The sequence below is a fragment of the Neolamprologus multifasciatus genome, chromosome 6, assembly GCF_963576455.1.
Source record: "Neolamprologus multifasciatus chromosome 6, fNeoMul1.2, whole genome shotgun sequence".
In the NCBI taxonomy this organism is placed as follows: Eukaryota; Metazoa; Chordata; class Actinopteri; order Cichliformes; family Cichlidae; genus Neolamprologus; species Neolamprologus multifasciatus.
Genome location: NC_140444.1, coordinates 28,847,272 through 28,874,576, shown reverse-complemented (window position 1 = coordinate 28,874,576; position 27,305 = coordinate 28,847,272). Strand labels below are relative to the sequence as shown.

At 40.8% G+C, this 27,305-nt stretch overlaps 2 protein-coding genes across 3 annotated transcripts in view; one reads left to right on the top strand and one right to left on the bottom strand.

The window, feature by feature from the left end:
• Window positions 1–26,456, bottom strand: part of LOC146517236 (protein sidekick-1-like) — a 295,230-nt gene extending 268,774 nt beyond the window's left edge. The window contains exon 1 of one of the 2 annotated variants that reach the window (XM_085163638.1): window positions 24,777–26,456. In XM_085163638.1, the coding sequence (XP_085019764.1) occupies window positions 24,777–24,948 (172 nt within the window). In that variant the 5' untranslated portion in view covers window positions 24,949–26,456. The remainder of the gene's footprint in view (window positions 1–24,776) is intronic. The other variant, XM_085163639.1, reaches the window with a different exon arrangement.
• On the top strand, window positions 16,461–18,295 carry LOC146517237 (uncharacterized). Its single transcript, XM_085163637.1, has 3 exons — window positions 16,461–16,590; window positions 16,729–16,980; window positions 17,574–18,295. The coding sequence occupies exons 1-3, from the start codon at window positions 16,461–16,463 to the stop codon at window positions 17,681–17,683; spliced, it is 492 nt and encodes a 163-aa protein (XP_085019763.1). The 3' UTR covers window positions 17,684–18,295.
• Window positions 26,457–27,305: the final 849 nt, after the last annotated feature.

The following is a 27,305-nucleotide window of genomic DNA, read 5'->3' as shown; positions in this document are numbered from 1 at the left end:
GTAATCTGCTTACAACCGGTTTATTTGTGAGTTATCTTAATTTTTGGGCTACATTAGCTCAGTATGTTTCTCTTTGCACTGAGTCTCTGGAACAGGAAAAAAAAGAATCCAAACAAATGCAACTAAATAGAAAATACAAATACAGTATTGTTACTTCCCCATCAAACAAAATGTATCCAGCCTCCCTCCTTATCACTCACTATTCTTTTATGATAATATAGGTTTTTGTTGACTGTCTGCTTTGCTTGTGTAAGTGTGAATCTGAGCTTGTGTGGAAAGACAAAAAGGACCAGCTGTTTCATTATACAAGTGTAATACATCCATGAGTCCAGCTAATTTGATTTAGAGCAGGCGTGAACAGGACGCCGTGAAAACAGAAAGAAAAAAGCAATGTGGGGAATAGAGGTGTGCCTGATTAGCCAACTTGGCTATTAAATGTTACTAACCTACTTAGTCGGCACCAGAAATACTGAAACTAACTAAAAAAATATTCATATCGTTTTAATGTGCAGCACTGATTAACACTCAATTATCAAAGTTATTATTTTTTCAACCCTAACCTTTGAATTAAAATGTGTGATTTAGTTTGTTTTTGTTAATTCTGGCAATCATAAAGCAAAGACAATGACCCTCCAAACTTTTTCACATTTTTTCAAAAAAGGTCTGTTTTATCTTTGTCCTAAACATAGCGTCGTGGTTCAGAGGTGGTAGTGTGTTGGGGGTCCGTTTGCATCAGTGTGCCATAAGCAAACGTGGTTGTGTCTGTTTATCTGAAAGATTTAACTGTTTTTTCACAGTCAAAACCTGTCATAAATATTGTATTCACCTCTCAAAGTGAACTTTTTGTACTAATGTTTAGCTTTTTGGTGAATCACCTGTCATCTGACTCAAACAGGCTCTCCTCCACACAGTCCTCATTTATAAAGTATTTTACAAACATGAACATTACAGCTAACGGATGGATTTTCCCATGTCAGTGCAGCTAGTCAAACAATGAAGAATCACTCACTGCTAAAAAGACAGAAAGTGAAAGTAGACAGTATATCCTCGGCTTTAACATAAAACTTCTTATTGTGGCCAGGGGCAGCACAAAAGTGACTCCCTTAAACTATTTTTTAGTTTTAGTCTTCTTATTTTCCCCTGAGTTATTGGTTCTGTTACTAGTTAGTTAACACAAACTAAGTCTAAGTCTTACCAACATATCAACACAGTGACATAATATTCTATGTTTAGTGTTTCATTTCCACTTCAGCTAAATTCAAACATCTGTAGATTACTGTAGTGAACATGAGACACCAGTCACAGGCTGGGTGTACGACTTTATCCGTGAAAAAAACATCCCAACAGTGTCTCATACCTGGGTTTCAATGTCTTGACCATGTAGCAAAAGCCCTAGTTTTCCAGAAAGCTCCATAGAAGTCGATATTTGCACATAAAATAGTTGACGGATTCTGTTATTTTATTACAGTCAAGTTAAGTGTGTCCTTTGCTGGATGGGTTATCATGCCAACTGAGTCTTTTGATCTCATATAATAATCCCAAATCCCAAGTGTGATATCCATCTCTCGTCTCATCCTTGTTAAAACTACAAAATAAGTCCAAACATTTGATGTAAAGTTGGTGAATGCTTTCCCATCTTTATTTTACCAACTTCTTCCCGCACGCTAACCATCACATCTGCTGACCTCACGAGGGTAGCAAACAAATATGACATCATGTATGCAGTGTTATTCAAGCTTCAAAGTGCCACATATTTCTCTTGAATTCAAAATATAAATTAGGTGTTGAAAAATAATTTCATGAAAGGTTTCAAGTGGCTCTAAAATATGCACAAAATATTTGTTAGAACAACGTTTCACCTTGCACTTAAAACTGTGCTCAATTTTGACTCTTTCCTGAGTGTTTTCTTATTATTAGACTATTTGATTATTCCAAATTTTCTCCTTTTTAATTGAGAACGCAAATTAGTCAACAGGCGCATCCCTAATGGAGAGAGAGAAAGAAAGAGGCAAGAGAGAACTGAGATAGGGAGGAGCTGAAGGCTACAAAACTCTTTCAGCCATGATTGAGTTGGGTGTGTTGAAAGCAGCTGGTTTAAAAGTCAATTCGCATACACAAATAAACAGACACACTGCAATTATCTATACACCTGATGTACAAAAATGCTCTGATAAAGGAGGTACGCACACAGCCCACACGTATAGAGTTTGATGAGCTATAGACATCCTAATAAGTCACTGTGTCAGATAAAATGACTATCAAAGCACATAATCAAGTACATTTTGCCAAGAACTAGACTTGAACAGTAAATTCTAAGGCAAAAAACAAACACACACACGCACACACACACACACACAAACAAACAATATTCAAGGTGTGTCTGCTGGGCATGAGAGGCTGCTCACAAATGATGGTTGCTGTAATCAGCAAAATGTTTGCCTAGAGCAGTGGAATGACATTTAGAACAGTGGATTATTGGAGCAAAACCCACACTCTGGCTTTTACACAAGACAATCATATTATTAAGAAACTATTATAGATGTTATAATACCAAGGTTACACTGGCCACAGTGAGTGTTTGTGATTTCACTGTGCAAGACAAGTCAAACCCTGTTTTGACCGAAACATTTGAGTATAAATTGGTACAAATTGGATCTCAGAAACTGAGAAGCTAGGTAGCTGTCTACAAATGTAGGGCAGAAAGCAGAGCCTTCTCTAGAAGCAGATAACAGTACTCAGGGGTTCACTTAGAAAAATCTCATCAGGAGAGGACATATTTTCGATAGGTGGTTGAAGGAATTAGAAAATTTGTTACACCTTGAGAAAATGAGATATATAGTATGTCAACTAAAGCTGGTCTCTTTCAGGAAAATTCAATCACCAGTCACATTGAAAATTTGCACATATATACGAATGGAACTAAATTTCAGAAGTTAAACATCCCAATACTTGCCTACACCATCAGTAGATGTGACAGTTAATAGGCCTCTTTGGATTCAATAGGCAGATCCTATCAAGAGCATGTTATTTATAGTTATAGCCTATCTGTGTAGCTTCCTCTGCAAGCATCTTTGCAACCCTCCTCTCCCCAGGACGACCATTTCATGCTTCGTCTGACGTAAATACTGTCATCATGTTTTTTGTAATTGAAACCTGCTCTTTTATTTGCTGATGCTCTTCCTGCCTTGGGCTTTCCATGTATGCACACTGACTATCTCCATATAGTTACTGCTGACTTGGGGTGGGCGATATAAACGATATACGATAGAAACGATATAAATTTGGCCAACAATAGAGATTTTGACTATATCGCTCTATCGCGATAGCGGATGTTGATGATGTCATCAAGCTGCGCCTGTTTTGGTCGAAAGCATTGCAGCGGCTAAAACCATTATCATCTGCAAATTATGGCAGGTGACAGTCATAGCAAAGAGATGAAGCACTTTTGAAATATGGGGAAAGCCAAAAACTGCCCTTCTTCCACTTCCGTAACATTGATTCATTAATGTTGAATTCTCTCGCAGCTGTTCTATTCCCATGTTGTTGCAGTATATTAATAACTAACCTTGTATTGTGGATGAATAATCTCAGTTGTTCTCCTGACTGAAGTTTGCCCCGTGTATAGCATCCTGCTATGCGATTGCATTTGTCCCTGACCACCAGAATCCCTCACGTTAACTTTTATCGAGTGGAGAAAAAGTTGGTGTTCATCCTCCAGCTTCACTGTGCTAATGTTATGCTAACATAGCTGTGTCGCTAGCAATCACGTAGCACAACATTATATACCAGGTAGTCCAACTTCAGTAACCCTGCAAATGCCACTGCTGTTGTTTTCTATCTTCATTTATGTTGGAAGTGGTAGCAGAGCTGTACGTTTTAATTAGTTTCAAAAATCTCTCAGAACATGGTATGAAATGTTTAGATGTAAACTAGCGAGCTAACTTCCTGTTAACTTCTAACTCCCTTAAATTTAATAAATTCTGTTTTCATTGATGCATGGATGTAAAACTTAATTGTTACACCCGATAAAGCAGCAATGCTGATGATTTAATTAAAGATGAAAGAATTTAGACTGTTTTTAACTCTTAGTATTCGTTTGACTTTGGGACCTGAAATAGACAGAGTTTTGGACCCAGATTACTCCGCGAAGCTCCTCACTATGGCAGCAATAATGCTCTGACAATCCATCAAGCAGTGCGGCTTACCAAAGTTGTCCTCCTAAAACATTTTTTAACAGATTTCTGCACGCAGAAATCGGTTCGAGGTCAGTAAGCACAACCAGAATTCATACATAAAGCACACTCTTGATTTTTGAGAAAATTAAAGGATTTTTAGTGTGGAAAATACGTTATACAGAAGAAAAGTAAATGGTAAATGGTAAATGGCCTGTATTTGTATAGCGCTTTTACTAGTCCCGCCTAGGGACCCCAAAGCGCTTTACACACCCAGTCATCCACCCATTCACTCTCACACACACTTCACACACTGGTGGAGGCAGCTACAGTTGTAGCCACAGCTGCCCTGGGGCAGAAAAGAATATATATCGTGATATATATCGTTACCGCACATGCTTCAAATTATATCGCAATATGAATTTTAGGCCATATCGTCCAGCCCTACTGCTGACTAGACAATATTACTCACATAGACAGTATAAAAGATGGACGGATCTACCATGACACCAACAATACGTTTGTGAAGCCCTGTTTTTGGGTCACTGACATCACTATCTTGGTGTTTTGAATCTGAGACAATGAGAGAAGGGTTGACATAAATGTGAAACAACATGGTCATTAGCTAACAACTTGTCAATACCAAGGAGCACAGCCTGGACAAACATCCTTTCTGGAACACAGTGACAAAAATGTACGAAATGGACTGAATATTTTACTCAATATGACCTGAAATGAGTGACTGAGCCCATAAAATCATCAGAAAAGTTTTTACAGAGGTCACATCCAATAAATGTTTATCCAACCAGAAATCTTTTTGTAGCCACAGCTATAGACTCCTAAAGGTCATTGAAAGAATCCAGGTTTAATGCACTTCCACATCAGTTTCACTCTCCGTACCCAGAAGCTACGTCCATCTTTTACACTGTGTATGCTTATCTAATTACAGTTAACTGAATCTCACTGCCACAAAATTTATTATTTTTGGCATTTTAAGTGTAATTGGTAAATCGGACATGCTCTTCATCAAAGAAATAAATTATAAGATTGTGGTGTTAATGGCAAATTTGTCAACATGTGCTACTTTGCCTTTGAAACAGCTCTGCTCTCTCACTGACTGTGAATGCTTTCCTCTGTGGCATGACAGCCTTCAGAGGTGATGTTCTGGTGATGTTGTACTAAATCAGATCAGAGTGGTGACTACAGGCAGTGGAGAGGCTGAATCAGAGCCAGTGTGGATTTTATTTTTTCATTTAATTTATTCCATCAGGAACTGGTTAAAAAATGAAATACTTATAATTGTAAAAATGCTATACTGAGCCCGATAATCAAACAGGCAAATAACAGGTTAGTAATGCCCATCACTCTGTCTTCCATGTTCACTAAAGCCAATGACATATATGCCTGTATATTTTCCTGATTGGTGAATTACTGTCCCAAGTCTTGTCTAAACTCTAACAGAGACTAACATATTGTGGGCAATAACAGTCAAATTGTCCATAAAAAAATAAAAACAAAACTGCAGTAAATGAGAAGAATTCAGCAGGGACTGCAGTGAATCATGATTTGATACAAAGATTTAAAACCTGACTAATTGCACACTTTTGTTGAAGCCCCTAAGAGAAGATTAACTGAACGGCTTCATGAGTTATTGTATCAAAACCTTTCTTATAAAATCAATTTAGCCCTATGAGATACTCAAAACAACAATGACATGCTGACCTCTAATTTCTTGCAATGAGAGGGAACCTGTACGTTTCGCAAAGTTTTTGTAATGCATACCCAGTGCACTATGAGATGTAGGACCAGGAAGAGTACATCATTAAAAGGAGGGCTGGAGTATCAGCTGAAGCCAGTCTGAGCATCAATAAGAGCCACATCAGCAACAGACAATTTAATGGCGAGAAAAGAGTAAGTTAGGCCAGCTTGTTTGAGGTTAAAAATTGAGTCACGTAGCAGACTAACATAAATATTATTGTATTACAGCCCAAATATTTAACAGAGAGCAACACAAATATGCTTTCAGTAGAAAATAATGCCCATTTTAAAGGAAATTTACATTTCATAAGATATCCAATCTCCCCTCCTATGAAGCAATATTAGAAGCAAATTGCATTAATGCACTTTGGCAACAGCAAGGACTGAACTGAGAGTTGAACTAACATCTTGAACATAACTGTCTGTGGCCTAAAGTTTAATTAAATTAGCTAAATGAATGCTTTTTTACACTCTTACTGTAAATATATATCACAGTATAGTATGACAGATTGTATATGAAGGGACCCTAACTACAGGTTCCAAATCTAATTTAATGGCTGCTTGTGAACTCTTTACAGAACACAACTGATTACTGCTAATAACCTTATATATGACAAGAACAATGAGGAGCATGCAGAGCAGTCTGTGAAGTGAATTAGTGGAATCATATGGAAGAGGATTAGAAAGAAATGCACAAATATAATTCAGTTTAAAAAAACAGAAGCAGTCTAATAATTATATATATATACACATGTGTGTGTGTATGTGTGTGTGTGTGTGTGTGTGTGTGTGTTGGCTTTGTTTGTCCTCCTTTTCAAATGACATAAGTAAGCATTTTGGGTTTTGGTGGGGGTTTTTGCCATGTGAATATGATTGCTTTCAATAATTTTGTGTTTATTTGGTTTTTAAGTACATTAAAAACCAAATAAACTTAAGTTAATTAAGACTTGATTGATTGATTAATAAAATGAAACTGACTGTGCTCGAAACTTTCGATTGCGCGCACCTAAACACATAAGATGCAAAAGTATCCATACAAATCAACCAATAAACTGGGTCCCCACACTGTAAACAAATCGCGCCTCCTGGTATCATCTTTCATAAAACTGGTCCTCTCAAGTCAATCGCTTCATTTACGGTCTTTTGTATCCAAAGTGATCCGTTTGATGAATTTTGTGTCTTTTTTAATAGAGAAGATAATTAAACGTAAAATTCATTAAAGATTGTTATTTTGCTGTCATGTGAAAGCGACACAAGATGCATGGTGTAATCTGGGCCTGCATGAAAAATGCATTTTTACTTAACCATTAGTGTGGTGGCAGTTAAGCCTTCTGCATTTTCAGACTGCAGTACCAACATGCAAGTTTTTTCCCATAATTCTTCATAAATAATTACTATTTTCTTGTTGTTTTTCCACAAATGTTACTTTCTACCGCAAACTGGGTGTAGGGCACTCACGTCCCAAAAAAAACCACTTCTACAGGTATTGCATGAATCTGATGCTTGACATTGCAATCACATTTCTGCTGCACTCACAAGCGTTCAAAGGTAAATGTCATGTCCAGCGGAGTGATGTGATGACAGGTTGGAAGTGCACCCGGCCATACAAAACAATGAGTGGCACTGTTGTCTGCCATGAACATTCTGCTGAGTCAAGCACAACCACCATAGACAACACAGCTGAGCCTCTAGGTTGGGATATAACTCAAGATGACTGAGGTTGTGTGTGAGTGTCGGCATGTGAGAGTCTGCGTATGTGTGTGTGTGGCTGCGTGTAGTGTGTTTGTTCAGCACAGGAGCTCAGCACAGGGCACTATTGAAAGTTTTGCATCAACAGGCAAACAAGATAATTAATTTCTCTCTTTCGCTCGAATGCTTTCATTTTATTTTCATTTGTTTGCCTTTCTCTCCTTCTACTCCCACATTCACAAGATAAAGTGAATCCTGTGAGAGACGACTTGTGGCTCAGTGCACACAAATTCATTTTACTATAGGATAACAAAATGTCTCTGAGAATGGTGTTGTGTTTGTGTGCGGGCCTGTGCGTGCACTTAATGAGATGAATGTGTGCGCACCTCCCCTTCCCAATTACAGTGAGTGGAGAAGAGAAATAAGTGGTAGAAAGGAAAGAAAGATGTAAGGCAGGGCAGGGATAGAAGACAAGAGTGATGGGCAACGATTGGAGAGAAAGATGAAGTGAGTGAGAGGGGAATTAAAAAATTAGATAAAGGAAGTCTGTTAGCCAACTATTTTCCCACGTCTTAGTCTTTTATTTGAGGAGCTCACTTCATCTGTCTTGACTAAGAATCTTTGATTATTTCTATCTCAGTTTCTCAGCAGACCTTTCTCATCTATCTCTCTACTCCAGTGACCCCCATAACTGACTCTTCTCCCTCTTTTTTACTTTCGTTTTGAATTACTTTCTCCTCTTGATTACATTTCTTCACATCAGCATATCTTCTCATCCATCTTTGTCCATTCATTTCTTAATCCATCAATCAAAACTCCATTTTTTATCGCTTTTTCAAGGAACAATTTGCCCTGATTCCTATCTACTCAACCCCAAGTCAATCAAAACATTGATTTCATCAACCAACATAGGAAAAGTACATACAGGTAGACATTACTAAACAGCAAACGCATTCCAGCGCTAGTCAGCATCAAAAACATGACCACAGTACTTCTGTACTACAAGTGAAGTACAAATCCACTCCAGTTGCAGAAAAGTGGGCCCATGTGAAGCAATCTAGTTTGTAAAACCTCTTACGGTGATTCACCCCAGCTGATAGAAAACAGATACAGAGGATGATTCGCTACTCAGAGAACCAATGTGGTTAAAAACTAAATGTATCAGTTGGCCAATATGCAAAAACATAGATATCTAATATCATGTAATCATTAAATAAAGTCATTATAGATCATAAGCAGTGCCAAAGGCAGAGGAAAAGGTGGGTTTACCCCAGAACTGCCCACCAGTCTTGAAATTGAAGACACATGAACACTGTTATTATTTCATCACAATTAATGATGAGACAACAGCAGGCACAGCAGGGTGTTGATGTGTACACATGTGCATGTAGTAAATGTAAGCCACAAGTTTTTTATTCTGGCCACACAATTCTGCCACATTGATTCTCTCACACAAACACACACTTCTGTAGTGCGAGCCAAGTCTCTATAATACTGGTTGGCTCTTCACAGAGGTATGCCCACCTCTACTTGGATCAAAGGACTGAGCTAAAAACCTCTGGCCAGACACACTCTCTCTCATATGCACACACACCCACCAACACACACACAGAGTATAGTACTTCCTGCCTGTTCCTGAATGAGATCAAAAAGGGTCTCTTTTGCTCTGAGCCTATAGCATAAATCACCATAAGCAAACGAGTGTCCAGGAACACACACGCGCACACACAAAGCCACCCTCATAAGCACCTGTGGCAGATCAAACGCGTCAAGCTAAGAACACACACCTGCAGAGGGGGCAAAGCCCTTGCACTGAACGAGTAAATCATGCTGCTCTCATAAAAACAGCAACGTACACTCCCGCATTTGTGCTTGGCCAAGCCTGACTTCAGTAATATTCCGTGACTATGCAAAGATCCTATTCAAATAGCTCGTGCTGGCCCCATCACAACGAAAAGGCACATGCAAACAAATAAAGAGTCTCATCCAGGTGGGTTTAGTGCAGGAAGCCCAGGAAAGAGGGCCCATGATCTTCTTGCACTGAACAATCATTCTATATCACTCCACACCCTGTGGAGGCTACAGTTAAAGTGGCTTCGCTTAAAGAAAAAAGTGTAGAAAAGTAAGACAGGGGGGAAGAAAAGACGCAGTGAGAGATAAACAGAAAGTGCAGAGAAAAAGAGACAGCCTCGGGTATGATACACTGGATGGTTGCCCGTTTGAATCCCAGTACTGACTGAAACCATCTGGATGAGGCAAAAAGAGTCACTGTCTTCACCTCACAGTGAGACTGCTGTTAAGCCTTCGACTAATCTAGTGCCGCCACTAAATGACTGGCAGTACAAGTCTAGGATTTTAAAGGCATTTCCCAGGTATTAGGAAGGAGGCTGTGTGTGTGTGTGTGTGTGTGTGTGTGTGTGTGTGCGTGTGTGTGTGTGTGTGTGTGTGTGTGTGTGTGCGTGTCTGTCTGCTGTGTCTCTAGCCACCTGCTATTTTAGCTCCACCAGTTGTTCCTGTAAAGCGAAATCTGTTCCTAGATTGCTTTTTGTAACTCACTGGGAAACCTGAAATCTGTGATGATTCGGTGTCATTTTAAGGAAGTAAGTTTTAGTTACTCCATATTCTCATCATACATTGATGTTTCAGTCAAATGTAACTATATCAAACAGGAGATTTTCTGTTTTTTGCTGTTTGTATATACATGTATGGAGAAATACAGTATGTGTATATTTAAGTTTCTATGTGGGCAACTCCTACACAGCATGCAACACTTTGGCCGCTATAGCTGCGATATTACAGACTTACACTGACTACTAACAAATTACAGTAATCTACTGTAAAATAGCACTAAAACAAAGACGTACGGTATAGCATGCACCCTACAGTCAGAAGAAAACCACTTTACATAAAATTGAACAAATGCCCATTATTCCATATTATTAATTAACTGGTAGGAGGTTTGTCAAGTTTCCCTCGGTAGACGTAGGCTTCCAGTACTTCTACTGAACTGTTTTTCCTGTAAATGGGTCACTGTTTTGTTTATCTCGTGCACGTAGGTGATGCAACACAGTACTAAAAGGGGTTTCACACTCTTCCACATTTCAAAATGTGGAGGAAACGTGCTATAATATGCTAAACAATATGCAAGAACAACAATGAAGTATAAGACTGAAAGCTAGTAAACATGGATGTAGACGATACTGGCTTCAAATACTAGGAAACTGACTTAACAAGTGCTGATTTAACACTGATCTAACAACCTCAGCAACTGCTAGTTATATTTTCTTTTTTTTCTCATTCTCATTTATGACTATATATTTCTTAAAATACAAGAATCATTTTGGTCACATTTCGGTCATGACAGTTTAGTTGTGGTGGTGCTTGCTCCTAACCTGATTTTCAAGTTTCAAATAAAAGACAAACGGTGGTGGGAAGCAGTTTATGCAAAAATGAAAGAAGTCGTTTTCATATCGTACTCAGTAACTAAAATAAACAAAGCTCAAATTATATTCTTCTGAATAGCACAAGAAGGATCTCTTTGCTGCTTTGCAATTTTTAATTAAATGATGAAATGATGAAACTTCTCCTTCTGAGTTCTTCAGATCTACCAAGAAAGAAAAACAACAACAACCTGGAGAAAATAATCTGCTAACTAGCTGCAGTCACACTTGAAATATGGTGGTAAATAAAATGTCACAGGGTCATACTTGGTACAGCTATGAAATATGCAGCAAACAACTTTCAGTGCTAATATACAAAATAGGTTTCACAAACATTTTTCCATGTGAAACCCATCTAATTATTGCCCTGATTAGAGGCTAATCCTTATGCGCCTGTCTGTGGTGCTTTTTAGAGGCACTCAGCTGTACATAACTTTGCAGTGATTACTGTTATCACAGGGTTCAAAGTGCGTAATACCATTAAAACACATAAAATGGACTACATATGACGAAGCTGTCACAGCGGCTTTAACTTATTAGTTCTTGTTTCATCATCGTCTGGCTGCAGCTTATTGTAAAGCACTGAAAAAGGACATAACCTTTCTCATATATGGGTTATCAAAAAAGAATAAGCTGTGAGATGCTCACACGAACAAGAATGTACTGTGTCAGTTTACTTCTTGACATTTTTAAATATATATTCCCAAAGCTTCATAATTGACAAGGTGTTTTGTGTTTATTTATTTTTTGTCTGGTACCTTTAGCTTCCCTGCTTTTCACATCTTTCTTAATAAGATTTTGTAGAGAGAAAACACCCAAAGGTCTCAAAAGGAACAATCAGCCGAGATTACATTCCACAAAACATACAAACAACTCAGTCAGAAAATGCTTATTCATTTATTAAAAAGAAAAAACAGAAACGTTTCAGCTCAGTGTTGAAGGCTCTACTGAGCACCAGAGCATTATAGTATTGTATTATTAATGACAATGTCAAAAACAGGCTGTTAATATGAACCTCGGCTTATTTAAGTACCATACTATGTTGATCGTAGTGTTTGTTCTCAAACTCCTCCTAAACAACTGGTTCAATCTTGATTAAACCTAGGCTATAGGTACCAAAGGTAACAAAATGTTTAACATCTATTCCGTGATTCATTAAAATATTTGCTCCAAATAAAAACTATTATTTTTTTCTGCCAGTTCACAAACATATGTAGTTTTTGAACCAAATGCAAAATTTGCATATTCATATGCACGTTACAGGTACATTTTAACAGTCATGAGTAGAGTTTAACTTTTAACACTTGGCTAGTTGTATTTCCTATCTGTTGTGCCTTTACCATTCTACACAGTTAACTGAGAGTGAAATCATAATCATCTGTAGCAGTAATTTAGTAGTATGTTATTACTACTAAATTACTGCTAGTTATTTAGGGTTATGATTTATAGGTATATCAACATTTACAAATAGTCAGCCCCATTTTAATAATTGTTAGTTAAGTGTCAAAAGTCATTAATGTAACTACCAGTGAATGCTGTTTGCCATGAATTAGGCAGCTAATACTGCCTGTATTTAGTTACTTTCCATTATACAATAAATATATAGAGTACAAGAGGAAGACTAAAAAACATATATATTTATTATTCTTTTGTTAAATTTTCATAAACAACCATTGTTTTTCATCTCACAATATACAGTGGATCAAAGAACAACAAGATAAATTAACCATACATGTCTGACCATGAGCAAACAAGAGCTGCAGGCCCACTAGTTGGTCTAACATTACCTCTTACTTCAAGACCATCAAGTAGAACTATATAGACGGAGCTGTTTTTTTGTTCACCTCGTGAATATCAATGCAAAGTATGCTGTTCACTCTATGTCGATTCCTTTTTCTGGTACCAACTCCTGCAAACACCTGTTTCTTTAGCAGCTTAACAGTGATGAACTGTAATGAGATCCTTCACAAAGTAAAAGTACCACCTTCAGAATACTAAAACAAAAGTTCAGCATTAAGTAGAGTAGAAAAACAGATCTGTCAGCATTATGGCTGTACCTAACAACTCAATTACTGTGGTGCTTGTTTGTTAATTTACTGACTTCAGTAACTGTTTACCATAAATAAATAAATCACACCTTATACATTATGATTTTGTCAAAGAATATTGCATAATATTGCGAAATCAGACTCAAGACCATATGCCACAGTTTGTGAGGTCTTACCAAGCTGCTATGCAAGCACTCTGTCACTCCTCACCACTGACAATAACTCTCCTTGACAACAACTGCTAATAGCCATTTTGGTTTCCCAATAGCCAGAGGTCGCATTATATTAGTGTGTGACTGGCAATAATGTGCACAGCAACCACTAGAAAGTCTTGCTTTGACTCTTTGTGGCTTGATCTCAATTAGATCCTTACCAAATTTGAACAATGCATTATTAATTAATTACCTTTGGACACAGCTATAGCCCTAAGGCAAACCGCTCAAAACCTGAATTTAGAGGTCACTGTCCTATTTAATTCCAATAACAAGTGTTTAACATTAAAGCCAAATGTCAGACGCTCCACTATACAACATAAAAAATCATTTTCAGGTTCAGACCAGGAGAAGAATTTCCCTCCTGACAGTGAGCTGATTTGGTTCCTCTATGCAGCAGCTGTTCAGCAAACCTGCCTGTCCCTCACTATGCTCTCTGTTGGGTGGATGTCACATATTAAAGTTGTGACTACTCAGGCATAATATTGGATTTTAACATATTTATATGGGCTGCAGAAAGACAAAATAACTATATATGAAATATTTCCTATGCATGTTTTCAACATAGCCTGTTAAAAAGAGTATTTGTGATTAATAGTACAACTTACCTGTTCCATGTTTAATTTATTCAGATTTATGAACAGATTTATCAAATTATCAGTATTGCTGGTAATTTCTTTTTCACAGAAGAAAAACAACAGGAATCATAGACAGATGTGATGAGTTACCCGCACCGAGCATCTTTAAACAATAAAGCTGCAATTAACAATCATCCTCCTTACTGATCATTAACTAACAGTTTCAATATTTTGGTTATATAATACCAACTAACTCAGAAAAAATGTTCATCAGAGTTACAGCCATATCATTTAACACAGGGAGGTCACACCAATGTCTTGTGGTATGGTGTCAAACAGTCCGGAGTTGACCTTGAAGTATATGTAAAGGTAAATATTAAAATACTTAGATCTAGGTTTATCTAAGTTTCATTAGGGTTCATTAGGTTGGGCAAGTCCAAAGCTCAGGCTCCAAAAACTAAGTGCACAGTCCTTGAAGGCTATTGATGTAGCACTTTTCCCCTGATTAAAGAAACACTGCTGATTGTCTGACCAACGAGACTTTGGTCAAATGAGAGTGTATCGACCAAACCATCGTCCAATGTGCCAGGCAGCCCTGACGTACAGCCCTTAAACTTACACAATTCACTGTATGTGAGTAGGAAATCTCCACAGAGGGACACACACTACATGTATGAGTTGACACTTAATAAATTAGCAGTTAAGATAACAAGCAGCACTTGAGAGTGCATGCATGAACAAGAACTTCTCTGTCTTGTTGTCGGCCAATCAATCTCTGTGTCTTTTGCTTCATTACGATTACAACCAACTGTGCATGTTTTGCAGTCATTATGCTTCATTTCGATAAATCACTTGAGAAATAGAAAAAAAAGTACTAGATAAGGTTTCTGTGCAATGTCCCCCAACTCCTCGAACACATACACAGAGTGGATCAATAGCAGCCTCCTCCCCCTATCTTACATAATAAACACCAAGGCCTAAACAGCAAAACAGCTTCCATTCCACCTGTGTGGCCTGCAGCAATAGATTCTTGTGTCCTCGTGGAGAGAGAGAGACAGAAGGAAGAGAGAATCCAACACTACAAAGAAGACGAACGATACTGGAAGAACAAACACCAAAAAAACGAAAAGCAAAAAGAAGCAAAACAGACAGGACGCCAGAGAGACAGAGACAGAGAAAGAGAAAAACCACATTCTACCCCGCTTGGTTCACATTTCAAAGCTCTGAAGGATGTTTTTGAGGTAAAACTCCAGCAAAATGCATCTTTTCACAAAGACAAAATACCATTCTGACTGGGCAGAAGCACAAACTGAGCAGAAAGAGAAAAACGCACAACGCCTCTGGCAATTATATCTGCGCCTTATCCTATATGTTGACTGTTTTATACCTTTAACTCTCCACATTCATAGTAGAACTGTAGTAGAGTAGGGAGCATGGCATGACTGACCTCTTTACAACAACCTCACTGACTCACCAAAAAAAAGCCAGATTAGCTTTCATGTGGGTTTATGTGTGTGCGCTTTTGAACAAAAAAGCTAGAAAAGATGTACTTTACTTTTATACACACACACACACACAGAGACTAACACACAGGTGATTATCTTCCATTAGGGAACTTTTGTTGTTTCTTTTGCGCTTTGAGTGCTCAGAAGAGTAGAAAAGCGCTATATAAGAACCAGTCCATTTACCATTTACTTTTAAACTGCCACCTCTTCTGCTTTGAGAAAGAAACACTTAGGCGTGATAGAGGGTTAGCATCAGTCTAACACACATACACACACACAAAAACAATGTGCACGGGCAGCAACACATACTGTATGTACTCTGTAGTCCTGTCAAGACCAGAATCTCTTTCACATACCAAGCATGCACACAGTCCAACACACACACAGACACAGCGAACAAAGTGTCAAGTGGCAGTGGAAACGTGGTGATTTGTTCCTCCTGACAGACAGGAAATAAGGGAGTCGACCAGGGACCTCACTTCCTCTAACACCTGACTAACCTGACATCTATCAGACAACCCCCCACACACACATGCATTCACACTGTCCAATGTTTGGTCTACTCTAAAACACACACACACACACATAGATACACCATCCCCGCAGGGGCCTCCAGAATTGAAATGTGGCATTAAATACTTGTGAGCAGAGAAAGAACATGTGCATAACAAGCATTACAGTGTGTTCACACCGAACGCGATGGACGCGAATAGAGCGTCAGGTTTACATGTAAAGTCAATGGAAAAGCGCGATGACGCGCGATTGCGGGTCCCGCGAAAATTCGGAAGCAGATTTGCGTCGCGAAAACGCCAAAACGCGTGAAACGCGCGTCAGTGTAGCGCGTCTGGCGCGTTTGACTCGCGAATAAAACCACGCGCGTGAGTTTTTGTGTTGCATTTTGTGCATACGCGCGTTTCGCGTCTACCGCTCGAGTTGGAAAAATCTGAACTCCAGCGTCAAATCGCGCCGCGACAACCAATCAGGGGCCTGGTGACGTGGCTCTGACCTAGGTCAAAGGGGCAGGTCCAGCCAAAGCCCGAATTCATTCTTCATTCAGTATGGAGGAAAAGCTAATCAGTGCCGTGGCTAATCACCCGGAGCTGTACGATGCTAGCTACTACTTTTACCGAGACAGGAATAAAAAGGACCTAGCTTGGAGACACATAAGTGAGGAGATCGGGCAACCTGGTAAGTTCATTCCTTCTTTTTAATTTTCAGACTGACCCGATGAACCCGCGCAAAAGCTAGCAAGCCCGCCTACTGTCCCGCTATTTTCCCACTGATGTACAAATACCTTTCCGCTAACAAGATAATGCGTTTATTCAGAGGACATCTGCAGGAGAAAGTGGAAGAGCCTCAGGGACACTTATAATAAGGAGAAGAAGACAGAGAAGGAGAAGAGGAGTGGGTCTGCAGCAGGATCGGGGAGAAAATGGAAGTTCTTCGCGGTCATGGGGTTTCTGGACCCCTTCCTCACCCCGCGGGAGACTAGCGGTAATATGGTGCGGACCGTGGAGAACTTCTCCCCCGAGGACCAGGGACAGCCCGGAGAGGCAGCAGGGGAGTGTCAGTCAGAAGGTATGTTTACATTGAGTTAATGTAGGCAGTTAATTTATGCGTGTTGTCATACAGGAACATATTTTGTTTATTAATAAACAGTATACAGTAGTCCCGCTGTTCATCCGTCACTGCCTGCCTTTTCGCTGATTTTTTTTATGGCACCGTACAGCTTTCAACGATGTGCATTGCATTCTGCAGCCCAAATGACAAATCTCCTCCATGTCGTGTCTCCTGCGCTTGCCAAACTTATCATGTTTGGTTTTGATAACCATCATGTCCAATAGAAAAAAACAGCACAAAAACACTCATAACTATGAGCCTCATTCGGAAATACACACCTGCACCGGGAGCAAAAAAGGCGCACAAAAGTGGCGCCGCAGACGGAGAAAAAGCGCGGCATAATACTTTTACGTTTTAAAATCGACAAAGGTTTTCACTTTGAGAATCAACTTGTGAGAACTGTGACTACTGTTCATGTGCTGCAATAAATGAGACCACTGTATATAATAATAAGTATATAAGTATATAATAATATAATATTCTCTATGACTGTTGTCTTCAACCTATATTAACATTAATAATAATATTAACATTTAATATTGTCTTCATAGAGTCAAGTAATCATGCAGCAGAGTCCTCAGCTGTCTCTTCTCCTGGCTCTCCAGTCCCTGGTCCCTCCATTCCTGCTGCTGCACCCACAGGTATGAACATCAAGCACTGACAGCTTTTTACTTGCTTGAATTCCCTTGTGATCACCTTTACTAAATATCTACAACCAATCAGTTTATATCCTGTTTTTTTTTTTCAATTTTGAAAATGAAAATCTAGTAGCAGCCTTCTCATTACTTTGTGTTGTTTTGTGCTGTGTTTTACAGGCCCACAGAGGAGGACAGCTCGAAGGCGGGCGAGGGACGGGTCCCAGGACGGTCCATCGGCGGTGGAGCTGGCCATCCTGGAGTCCCTAAAGAGGCCACGCCCGTCTCCAACTGAACATTTCCTCCTCGGCCTTGTTCCTGCTCTGGAGAGCATGCCGCCTCAGACACGAGAATTCGTGAAATTTCAAATTTATAAATTAGTTTTTGAAAACAGCACAGCTGTGTTAAATTTGGAAACATTGGACCCTAATGATCAGTAGTTTTCTGATGAGGCAGCAGCTCTCCAGGGCAGAAACAATGTTCTTATTTTTCTCCTCCTTCTCCCTGAGGCTCTTCCACTCCAAGCTGGGTCCTTTTTATTCCTGTCTCTCTGTAAATAGTTAAATTTCATATATTTATGATAAATGTTTTTGTTAATGAATTTATATTTTTTCAAATAAACATTTATAATGACAAAATGTCTCTGTTCTACTACACAGCAAATATTGGCACCCGACTTGACACAAGTAGAATTTATTTCATATTATACTAATGACAAAACATACTAATACAGTGGGATGCAAAAGTTTGGGCAACATTGTGAAAAGTAATTATTTTCTTGTACAAATCATTGGTTGTCACAATAAAAATAGTCAGTTAAATATCATATAGGAGACACACACAGTGATATTTGAGAAGTGAAATGCAGTTTACAGAAAGTGTGCAATAACTGTTTAAATCAAGCAGGTGCATAAATTGGCAACACAAAAAAAGAGAAATGAAATAAATATTTAGTGTATATCAATGTGTGTGTCTCCTATATGATATATGTAAGTGACATTTTTCATTGTAACAGTGATTCATACAGGAAAATAATGACTATTAATAAGGTTGCCCAAACTTGTGCACCACTGTATATAGGAACATAGTGAAGACAAGTTACTTAAGAGAGTAAAAATAGGTTCGTTTATTTTGGAGTAGAGCTCCATTTATTAAGAAAAAATTAAAAGGACAGGAACACTCTTTAGAGGTTTGTGGGTGGCCGTTGTGGGGAAGTCACTCGGACTTCAAACAGGCTACTCCTTTGGTTGCCAAGACACAGCTCCCTCCGCCGAGAAGTGAGCCATGAATTTCTCCCTCACCAGGACAGCCTCTCTGGAGGAGTTGTTTGCTGCCATACGACCCAGGCCTTGCAACGGCTCCACCACAGCAGGTGCCCCTCTCTCGTCCACACAGCGCAGAAAATTGTGGAGAACACAAGTTGCCTTCACACACTTCTCCGCTCCGTCTAAATAAAAAGGAGTGAGTATCACTACAAAGGTTAACTCAGTGGTCCTAATGCTCCAGTTTGATATCAGCAAACACCGAGCGCATACATTGATATGACACCACAGCTATGCTATCATTCAAACACTGATAACAGCATAAATCGAATTAAATCAGGACTTGATGAGACCTTCTGAGTATCACTAGAAATATTATAAACAGTCGTCTCCGTACCACAGTTTGCTTTCAGTAAACACAGAGAGCATTCACTGATAGCATAGCACATCCATGTTAGCAGTGTATAAATGGATAGTTTAGCATGTATTAGCACAGGTATCAATAAAGGACTACCGTATTAAATACTTTTACTAACCTCAGGCAGATGAACAGGCGCTCTGCAGGTGGGATTGAGCGCCTGTAATTGGTGTCTAGGCGGGCGATTCTGGGACCGACCCGGGGAAGCAGGTCCTCAAACTGGCCGAGTGAAAGACGGTGATATCGCTGAAATCGGCCGTCATCCAGGCGGAGCTCCTGGAGCAAATGGTGAAACTCACCAAACTGCTCACGCCTCTGGAGGACCTGATGGACCCAGGTACGGCGAGGGCGTCTTTTACGCCGCTGCTCTGCTCTCCACAGTACATACAGAAGGGAGACTCTCTCTTCAAGCGCTAACTCGACAGCTGCCATCTTGCAAAGATACCGGTCTGGCACAACTTCCTCCCACATCCCTCCCACATTTCCGGTTCACGCGCGTCAAAATATCATATTTTGAAGCGCGTTGGATTTTTCTTGGACACGCGTTGAGACGCGAATGTGCACGCGTCAAATTAGGGGCGTTTGGGGCGTTTTTGTTCGCGTCCATCGCGTTCGGTGTGAACACACCGTTACATGTACATTTTAAATTGTATCAAAATCCCCAGGTTGCAAGCTAAAGTAATGAAAGGTGCAATAACACCTCTGGTAACAAACAGCCTCTAATACAAATTGCTTCTACTGTTCTTAAAATATTGCTTTTTTTTTTTTTCTTAGCTCCAAGCAAAGGTTGCCACAGAAATGTGAGACCATCAGTGGAAGATGATGAAAAATGGAAAATAACGGCATAATATTGGTGAGGCTGTCAGTAGAGTAAAAAAATAATAAAATAAATTTAAAAAAACATGAATAGCGAGTGCAGCACTGACAATGATCATCATTTAGATGAGCCTTCTAATCTACCCTCTCCTCATTACTCCAAGGTTAAGCAAATTTCCACGTCCGCTTTTGCTGTTTGACACTGATGAGAGGGAAGGACTTTAGTGTGTACTTGAGGATGGAAGTTTGTGCATCAAACTGCATGCTAATCTATTTGATTTGGGTTTTGACATCATGCTCTGAACCTTCCCAGCCCACAGCCCACCATATAATGTCCTATCTCTGACCTCAATTCACTTAAGCATGCCCAGTAGACCAATCAGCACCAAGTACCGGCTTAGCAGAGCCAATGGCATGTGTCATATCAAACCTAATCACACACTGATAGATCCACTAAGTGGGTCAGCTTTGTGGTGAAAGTCTTTTTCCGGCGTAGGACGAAGGAAGCAGCTTCAAAGTTCATGATTAGAAGGAAAACTTTTGCGTTCCACTTTATTTTTTTATACTTGAGAGAAGAGCAGTGGTTTAACAGCTGGCATGCTGGAGTCAGATTTAAGCCTGGAAAAGCTGTATTTTCCACACTATATTGAACCAACAATGCTTTTATAGGTCCAGTTTAATTATATATCTGTTTTTTGATATATGATACATACATTTTTTCTACTCTGGGATATACTTAAAATAGTTATCTCAGGCACACAGCTCTGGTTGCAAGCACAGCAGCTGCTTTTCAAGCCTTTTATTTACAGGGGGCAGCCAATGAGGGAGGGTGGCCGTAAAGGGAAGCGAGCTAAAACAGCTTGTTTTGGACAGATGATGAGCGGCTGAGGCGTTTCACCAAGATAAATAAGGATTATTTTGAACTGAGATTCATAAAACATTACACCCACTAGTATGGAGCTGCAAGCATAACAGCTCTGCGTTCAATTTAGGCTTCTTAAAGACCACTGGCATTGTATACATCAGACCTTCCCACCCAATGTGTGGGGCCCGCCCCCTAAGGGGGGCGCAGAGCCATGGGGGGGTGGGGACGCAAAGCAGGAGATGAAGCGTAGCTGACTATGTTTCCAATCCAACTTCATTCTAAGCCAAAGACTATAAAATATGGTGAAGCATATCTTCCCTTTGGTTTCATCTGCACAAGTGCGAAGGTAGGTCTCCCTGCAGAATTGGTTTTCCCTTCGTTGGGAGCAGCGCTGGGCTCTTCAAATCAGGGACAAACAGTATCCCACATTCTTGATTTTTAGTTCACAAACACTTGTAATGACTACTCCTAACATTTTGGAGATGTTAGCTCTTTATACAGTAAAGTTACAGCGGGATAAAAATAACATCAGGCTGATCCTGCCACGATTTGTTCCCCCGGTTCAAATCATGGACAAACAGTATCCCACAGTTGTTTATGTTTTTAAACCCATTTTGCACAGAGAGGCATTTTTTTTGAAAAATGTATTGATATCAATGTTGAATATTATTATACAGAAGAAAAAAAAACTACACGTAAAATAATTACACCGTGACGCCTCTGCCTTTGTAAATGGATGGACAGTAACTGCATGTAAAACCTGAGGATAGTCAGATTAACAGTATTTCGTCTCTATCTGCCATTCTGCAATTCATCTCATGTAAACAATAACGTGGCACACAGCGTGACGTGAAAAAAGGCACATACCTTTGACGTTGCGTGACCAACTCTGTATTCCTCGTCCACACGTAAAAGCAAATAAGGAGTTTTAAAAAATCTCAGTTTTGGTGATTCCAAACGCCGTTTACGTGTGGACGAAACAGCTGCGTTTACAAAAGAGTGAGTAGTTTATTTTATTACTACCTGTCATTTATTGCAGATTACTTGTATTTGCTTAATTGTTTACTAAATGTTTGAGGTGTGAAATAAACGCAATGGAGCAAAATAAGGGGGTTGTGTGGTTGGAGGATGTGTTAGTGCGTGTGCGTGCGTGTGCGTGCGTGTGCGTGCGTGTGCGTGCGTGTGCACGCGTGGGGTTGCGAACATTTTTCATGTAAAACAAAGGGGGGCCCAGCAAAAAAAGTTTGGGAACCACTGGTATACATTAACGTGTGTTATACACGTGAACTCCTGCACATTTTCAAACTTTATTCGGCAGTGGTCCTGAGTGGTTTGGGTTTGGTACAGAACCTAAAAAAAAGGCTGCTTTTAGAAAAACCAAGAAATCGTTTTTCATCACTGAACAGCTATATTAAAGATAGTAAAGCCTTCTGGACTCCCTCTGTTATTGATGTAGAATATGATTAACATTTGGAAACACTGCGCATGTGACCTATCCTTGACTTCACCAGAATATACGTAAAGTCTACAATGAGGCTCTGTCTGGATCCATGCTGGAAATGTGAATCAGTCAAACAGCTGTGGAGCAGAACCCACTCCCTGACAGGGAGGCAGAGGTTGGAGGGTGAGGGGGGGGATGAGTTATGAATAAAGAAGGGAGGGTGGAGAGGTGAGCAGATGAGAGACGGAGGTGGGGGTGGGTGGATGGGGGGACAGTAAAATGCTGCCGTCACTTAAACTCTAAAATGAAAGATCGATGAGCTTATTTAAATGTGCTCCCAGAGACGCGAGTTGGCTCATATAAACCCCCTCGCATTTATGAGGACGGGTGTGGGCATCGATTGACGGAGAGAAGAGAGAGAGTGAAAAGGGGAGAGGGGCAGGGGTGGAGTGAGTGGGTTGTAAGGAGGGGGGGCATGGGGGAGATCAGGAGGATCAACCTTGGCTCATGAATTTCATCCTTTTCCTCCTAAAATAAAACGTCCTGATAAATGCTGGGGATAAAGGGGCCGGAACCTGGAAAATCTACAGTCTTCGATTGGCCGCCTGGCACAGCTTATCAAATCAATAAACCCGCACCACCACCACCCTACCCCTTCACCACAACCAGCCTCATCACCAATCTGTTTCACTAATTTCCAATTCACCCCCTTCCACCCCTTAAACCCAGACAGCTGAAAGGGACTGCTGGGCTTGATGGTGGGAAAATTGGGGGGTGTGGTAACTTGGGTGCTGGTGGTGAGACCTTGACATTAATAGGAGGACAGAAGGAGCTGACTCTGCAGCCGCTGGCAGGAGGGAGGGAGGGAGGGAGGGAGAGAGCAAGGGAGGGAGGAAGATGGGAGAGTGTGACAACTGGGGAAAGAAGGGAGAGGAGAGCAACTTTTGACATGCACAGAGGTGTTGTCATACCGTCATCATTGATTGAACTGCAGGCAAGGCTTTGTGAGTGACAAGCACGGTGCGCCGCATTCTTCCTCCAAGCCAGCACCGTTTTCTTTTCACCCCTTTTCCTCACCACTCCCTTCTCTCCTTCCTCTACTCCTTCTTACACCACCTCCTTGCCCTCTCAGCCACACTCTTGACTTTCTCACCCTCCCCGCTCCCCTTCTTCACACTCATGCGGGCACTTTTCTTGCACTTAAACCGCTTGCACATATCCTCCATACGTTCACAAATAGCACACCCCCACACTTCTCTTTCACATACACACACGCACAGACATTCCTAAGACCCCCACCTCTCCTCCTCCTCCTCATTACCCCAAAGTCTCAGCCTTACATTCTGCCCACCACACCATCTGTGATCAAGAGAAAAACTGCATGTCAACACCAGCCTGACCTTTTCCATGCTTTTGTTTCCCCATTCTCACATCCTTCTATGAGGTACATTTAAAAAAATCACATTCATAGCACAACCACTGCAGTTTCTTTCCACTGTGGCGACAAAAGAAAACAACAACAACATATAAATACTTAGAACAAGACAACCCACCATTTCCACCTTTGGTAAGGGATCAATATCTCATCATATCTGTCTCCTTTCCTGTTGCCATATTCAACAATTACTCCACTCAGCACGCAGCTACAAGTCTCATACTAATCCGGACACCTGCCCAAGCAACAGGGTCAACGCCAGAATGGGATACGGCTTAAATGAACACACTGTGTGAGGCTGCATGTTTGTGTGTGTGTGTGTGTGTATCTACATGTTTGTGCATTTGTGTGTTTCTGTGCCAAATCAAGAGCTGTAGTTAAGCAGGTCACTGCATAAAAGGGGGATTATCAGTGCCTGGAAACTGTAACACTAAGACACCCCCCATACACACGCATCCTCAATAACTTAATCCTGCGATTTATAGTATGAATAGAAACAATAATAATAATAACAATAATAATAATTAATACATGCACTACACAAAATACCTAGCCTTTTCTGTCTCTGAACGCAAGAATATAATTACCCCCATAAAACCACCCCTCTCTTTTCCCCTCCTGCAGACATGGATTAGAACTCCACCAAGTGATAAACTTAATGTGTTAAATCACTGTTTTTGCAGTTTAGGGTCCTTGTGTCTTCTTGCTCCTGTTCAGCATGATTGCAGTGACAAAGGGGTCTGACAAAGGGGTGTTTATTAAGACAATAGATTTTCTGCTTACATCAACTATGAAAAAAACTCAAGAACCCGCATTAAAAATCTAATGAGAAACATTCTTATTTGCTCTGCATCATCTGTCATTTGAGAGTTCAGCTCATACCTTGGCCGTGCAACATGTGGCAGTTGCTGCCGAGAAGGAGCAGGAGAAATAGAGGCAGACACCGGCTCACTCTCCGGGTCGTCACGGTTCCCATCACCATCTTCTCCCGGCTCCCTGCAGCGGGTCCCTCCACACGCTCCGGAGATCCCGGACAGCTAATTCCCGGCTTCATCCTGCGGGAAAAGGCTCCGCTTCTCGCGCTTTGCTTCTGCAACTCTCAGTCTCTCTCTGCCCTGCGCACGAATGAGAAGAAGTGCGAATGGGTGGCGGAGGTGCTGGTGGCGGGGGCAGGCTTCAGCTCTGCCCTTCCCGGGGTAATGCTGTCACTGCTGACAAACTCCCAACTCTCACTCCGCAACTAGGCAGGCTGTGGGGGTCAGGAGGCTCGGTTAACAGGCAGACTGACTTTCCCTCACTTGTCCGGGGCTTCACTGTGTACTGTTTTCTCTTCAGCCGTGATCTCTTAACTGCAGCGGCTGCGTAGTCCGTGTCTTTCCACGACCTGTGATAGTCTACCTCATTCCCATCTGGATTGATCCGACCATCGAGTTAATACATTAGAGTGTGTGTGTGTGTGTGTTTAGACTTATCGGCTTATTCTCTGCTATCGACTTCAAATTCGCGCTTGTTTTGATGTCTTCACCGGGGATTTGTCCCGCGGGTCATTTAGCCGTTTACACGGCGGTCGCATTAACAGAGAAGCGATAAAACACCTAAGTTATCCATCCGTAGTCTGCCCGTATGGCTGCATGCTCTAAAAAATCAATCCAGTAATTGATTCGGTGAATTCCCTTGGATTTAGTCAGCAAACAAAGTGTGGAAAGGGCACCCGAGTCTCTTTCTAAGAGACTCTGTTATCTGAGCAAAACATAAGATAACATATATCCAATTTGACACGTTAAACTCGAGTGTCCGTGGGTCGAAACTGTGTCCAATCTTCTCCCTCGCACACAAGGACACTCTTTGCCCGCGCGCATACGCCACACAGTCCGGCTAACTTGTGTGGTAATGCGCCGCGGCTCGGATTACTCGGAAAAATGATACAACAGGTTCACAAAAATAATGAGATTTCAAGTTTCTCGGCAACAACCGAGACTTATCTCCACCTTAGTACGGGTGCACTACCGTGGAGGCGCTGCTGCGAGACACCAAAGTGGCAGGTTTTAAGTGAAAGACCAGCCGCTCAGAGCCAGACGGTAACGTTACTCTCGCTGCCGCTACTGCGACACTGGAGCCTGTTTTATCCAGAGTCTTCAACGGTCCCCCCCGCGAGCTCGCACGAGCCCGGGAAAAAGCAATACTTCAAATATATGTTTTGTTTGTTTTTTTATCGCTGTCCATACGTACTCACGAGAGTTTCTATCCTCAGTTTGCGGCGTTTTGTTTTCACCCCCCTGGTTTCTTCCGTGTCGGAACCCTGTTGAGGCTTTGGGAGCCGACTGGGGCGATGCGTCTCCCTCCACTGAACACCTGCCACCCTCCTCTCCTCCGCACAGACTTGGGGGAGAGAGAGTGAGGGCTATTGGTTAGACTTATCCGAGCAGCTCCTGCGCACCTACTCTTTTATCAGCGAAAACTTCTATTGGCATTAGTTTGAAATTACTTTTTCACAGCGTTAGCCTCTCCCTTAATCTCTCCGGTAATCTATCCCAAAACTCAAAAACTAAACTTCCATTCACTATCATCCGTCGCTGCTGATTGGGAGAGCTCATGGTTCCCGCTGTTCCTATTGGACAGTCCGAACCGAGGGGAGGGACGCACATCCAGCACCCCCAAACATCCCTGCAACACTCACAGATAGACACACACACGCATATACAAATATATGCAGGTTTTCGCTCAAAACATTTAGTATTTAGGGATTTTATATTATTAGTTTTTTTATTTATTACTTATTAGGGAATTTATATAAATGGCTGGGGAGAACTGCAAATGAGAAGGAGCCATCCAGGGGATTTTTTTTCACCTTGCTAACTTCAAAGAAATTTCGCTATATATTATTTGACAAAAGAGGAGCTCTCAGAAGCACTGCTGGCGGTGCAGCTACATGCACATCACAAAATAAGTGCCTGGAGCTATATCTTAGCACTAATGATAACCTAGTTTCGTCCATGGTGAGGGTCATTAAATGGCACATTAATATTAAAGCCTACAACACAGTGACCTTATCTTTTATTGCCTCAATAAATCCTCAGAGACAGACTTTCCATCCCCCGAGTGTCCAAATAGTGTTCCTGCATTGTCAAGTTGTCCCCAGTGAGCTCTCCCCTAGAACCTACGCATCAGCTCACTCATTTATCTTTCCATCCAGATTAATTTGGCAATTGTCATCTAACTTTGTTTCCAGTAAAGTGGTTATAATGCTGAATTTAGTCTCCATCAGTAGCTTAATCTGCAGTGCTGAGACTCAGATTTTGTTCTGCATTTCACATTAAAATGCCAAAATTCATACTAATTTATCTGCAGAAGTGGTTTCAACCCCCGAAATGTATTCTTAAAAAGCCAGTTTATGTAACACGAGTTTATAGT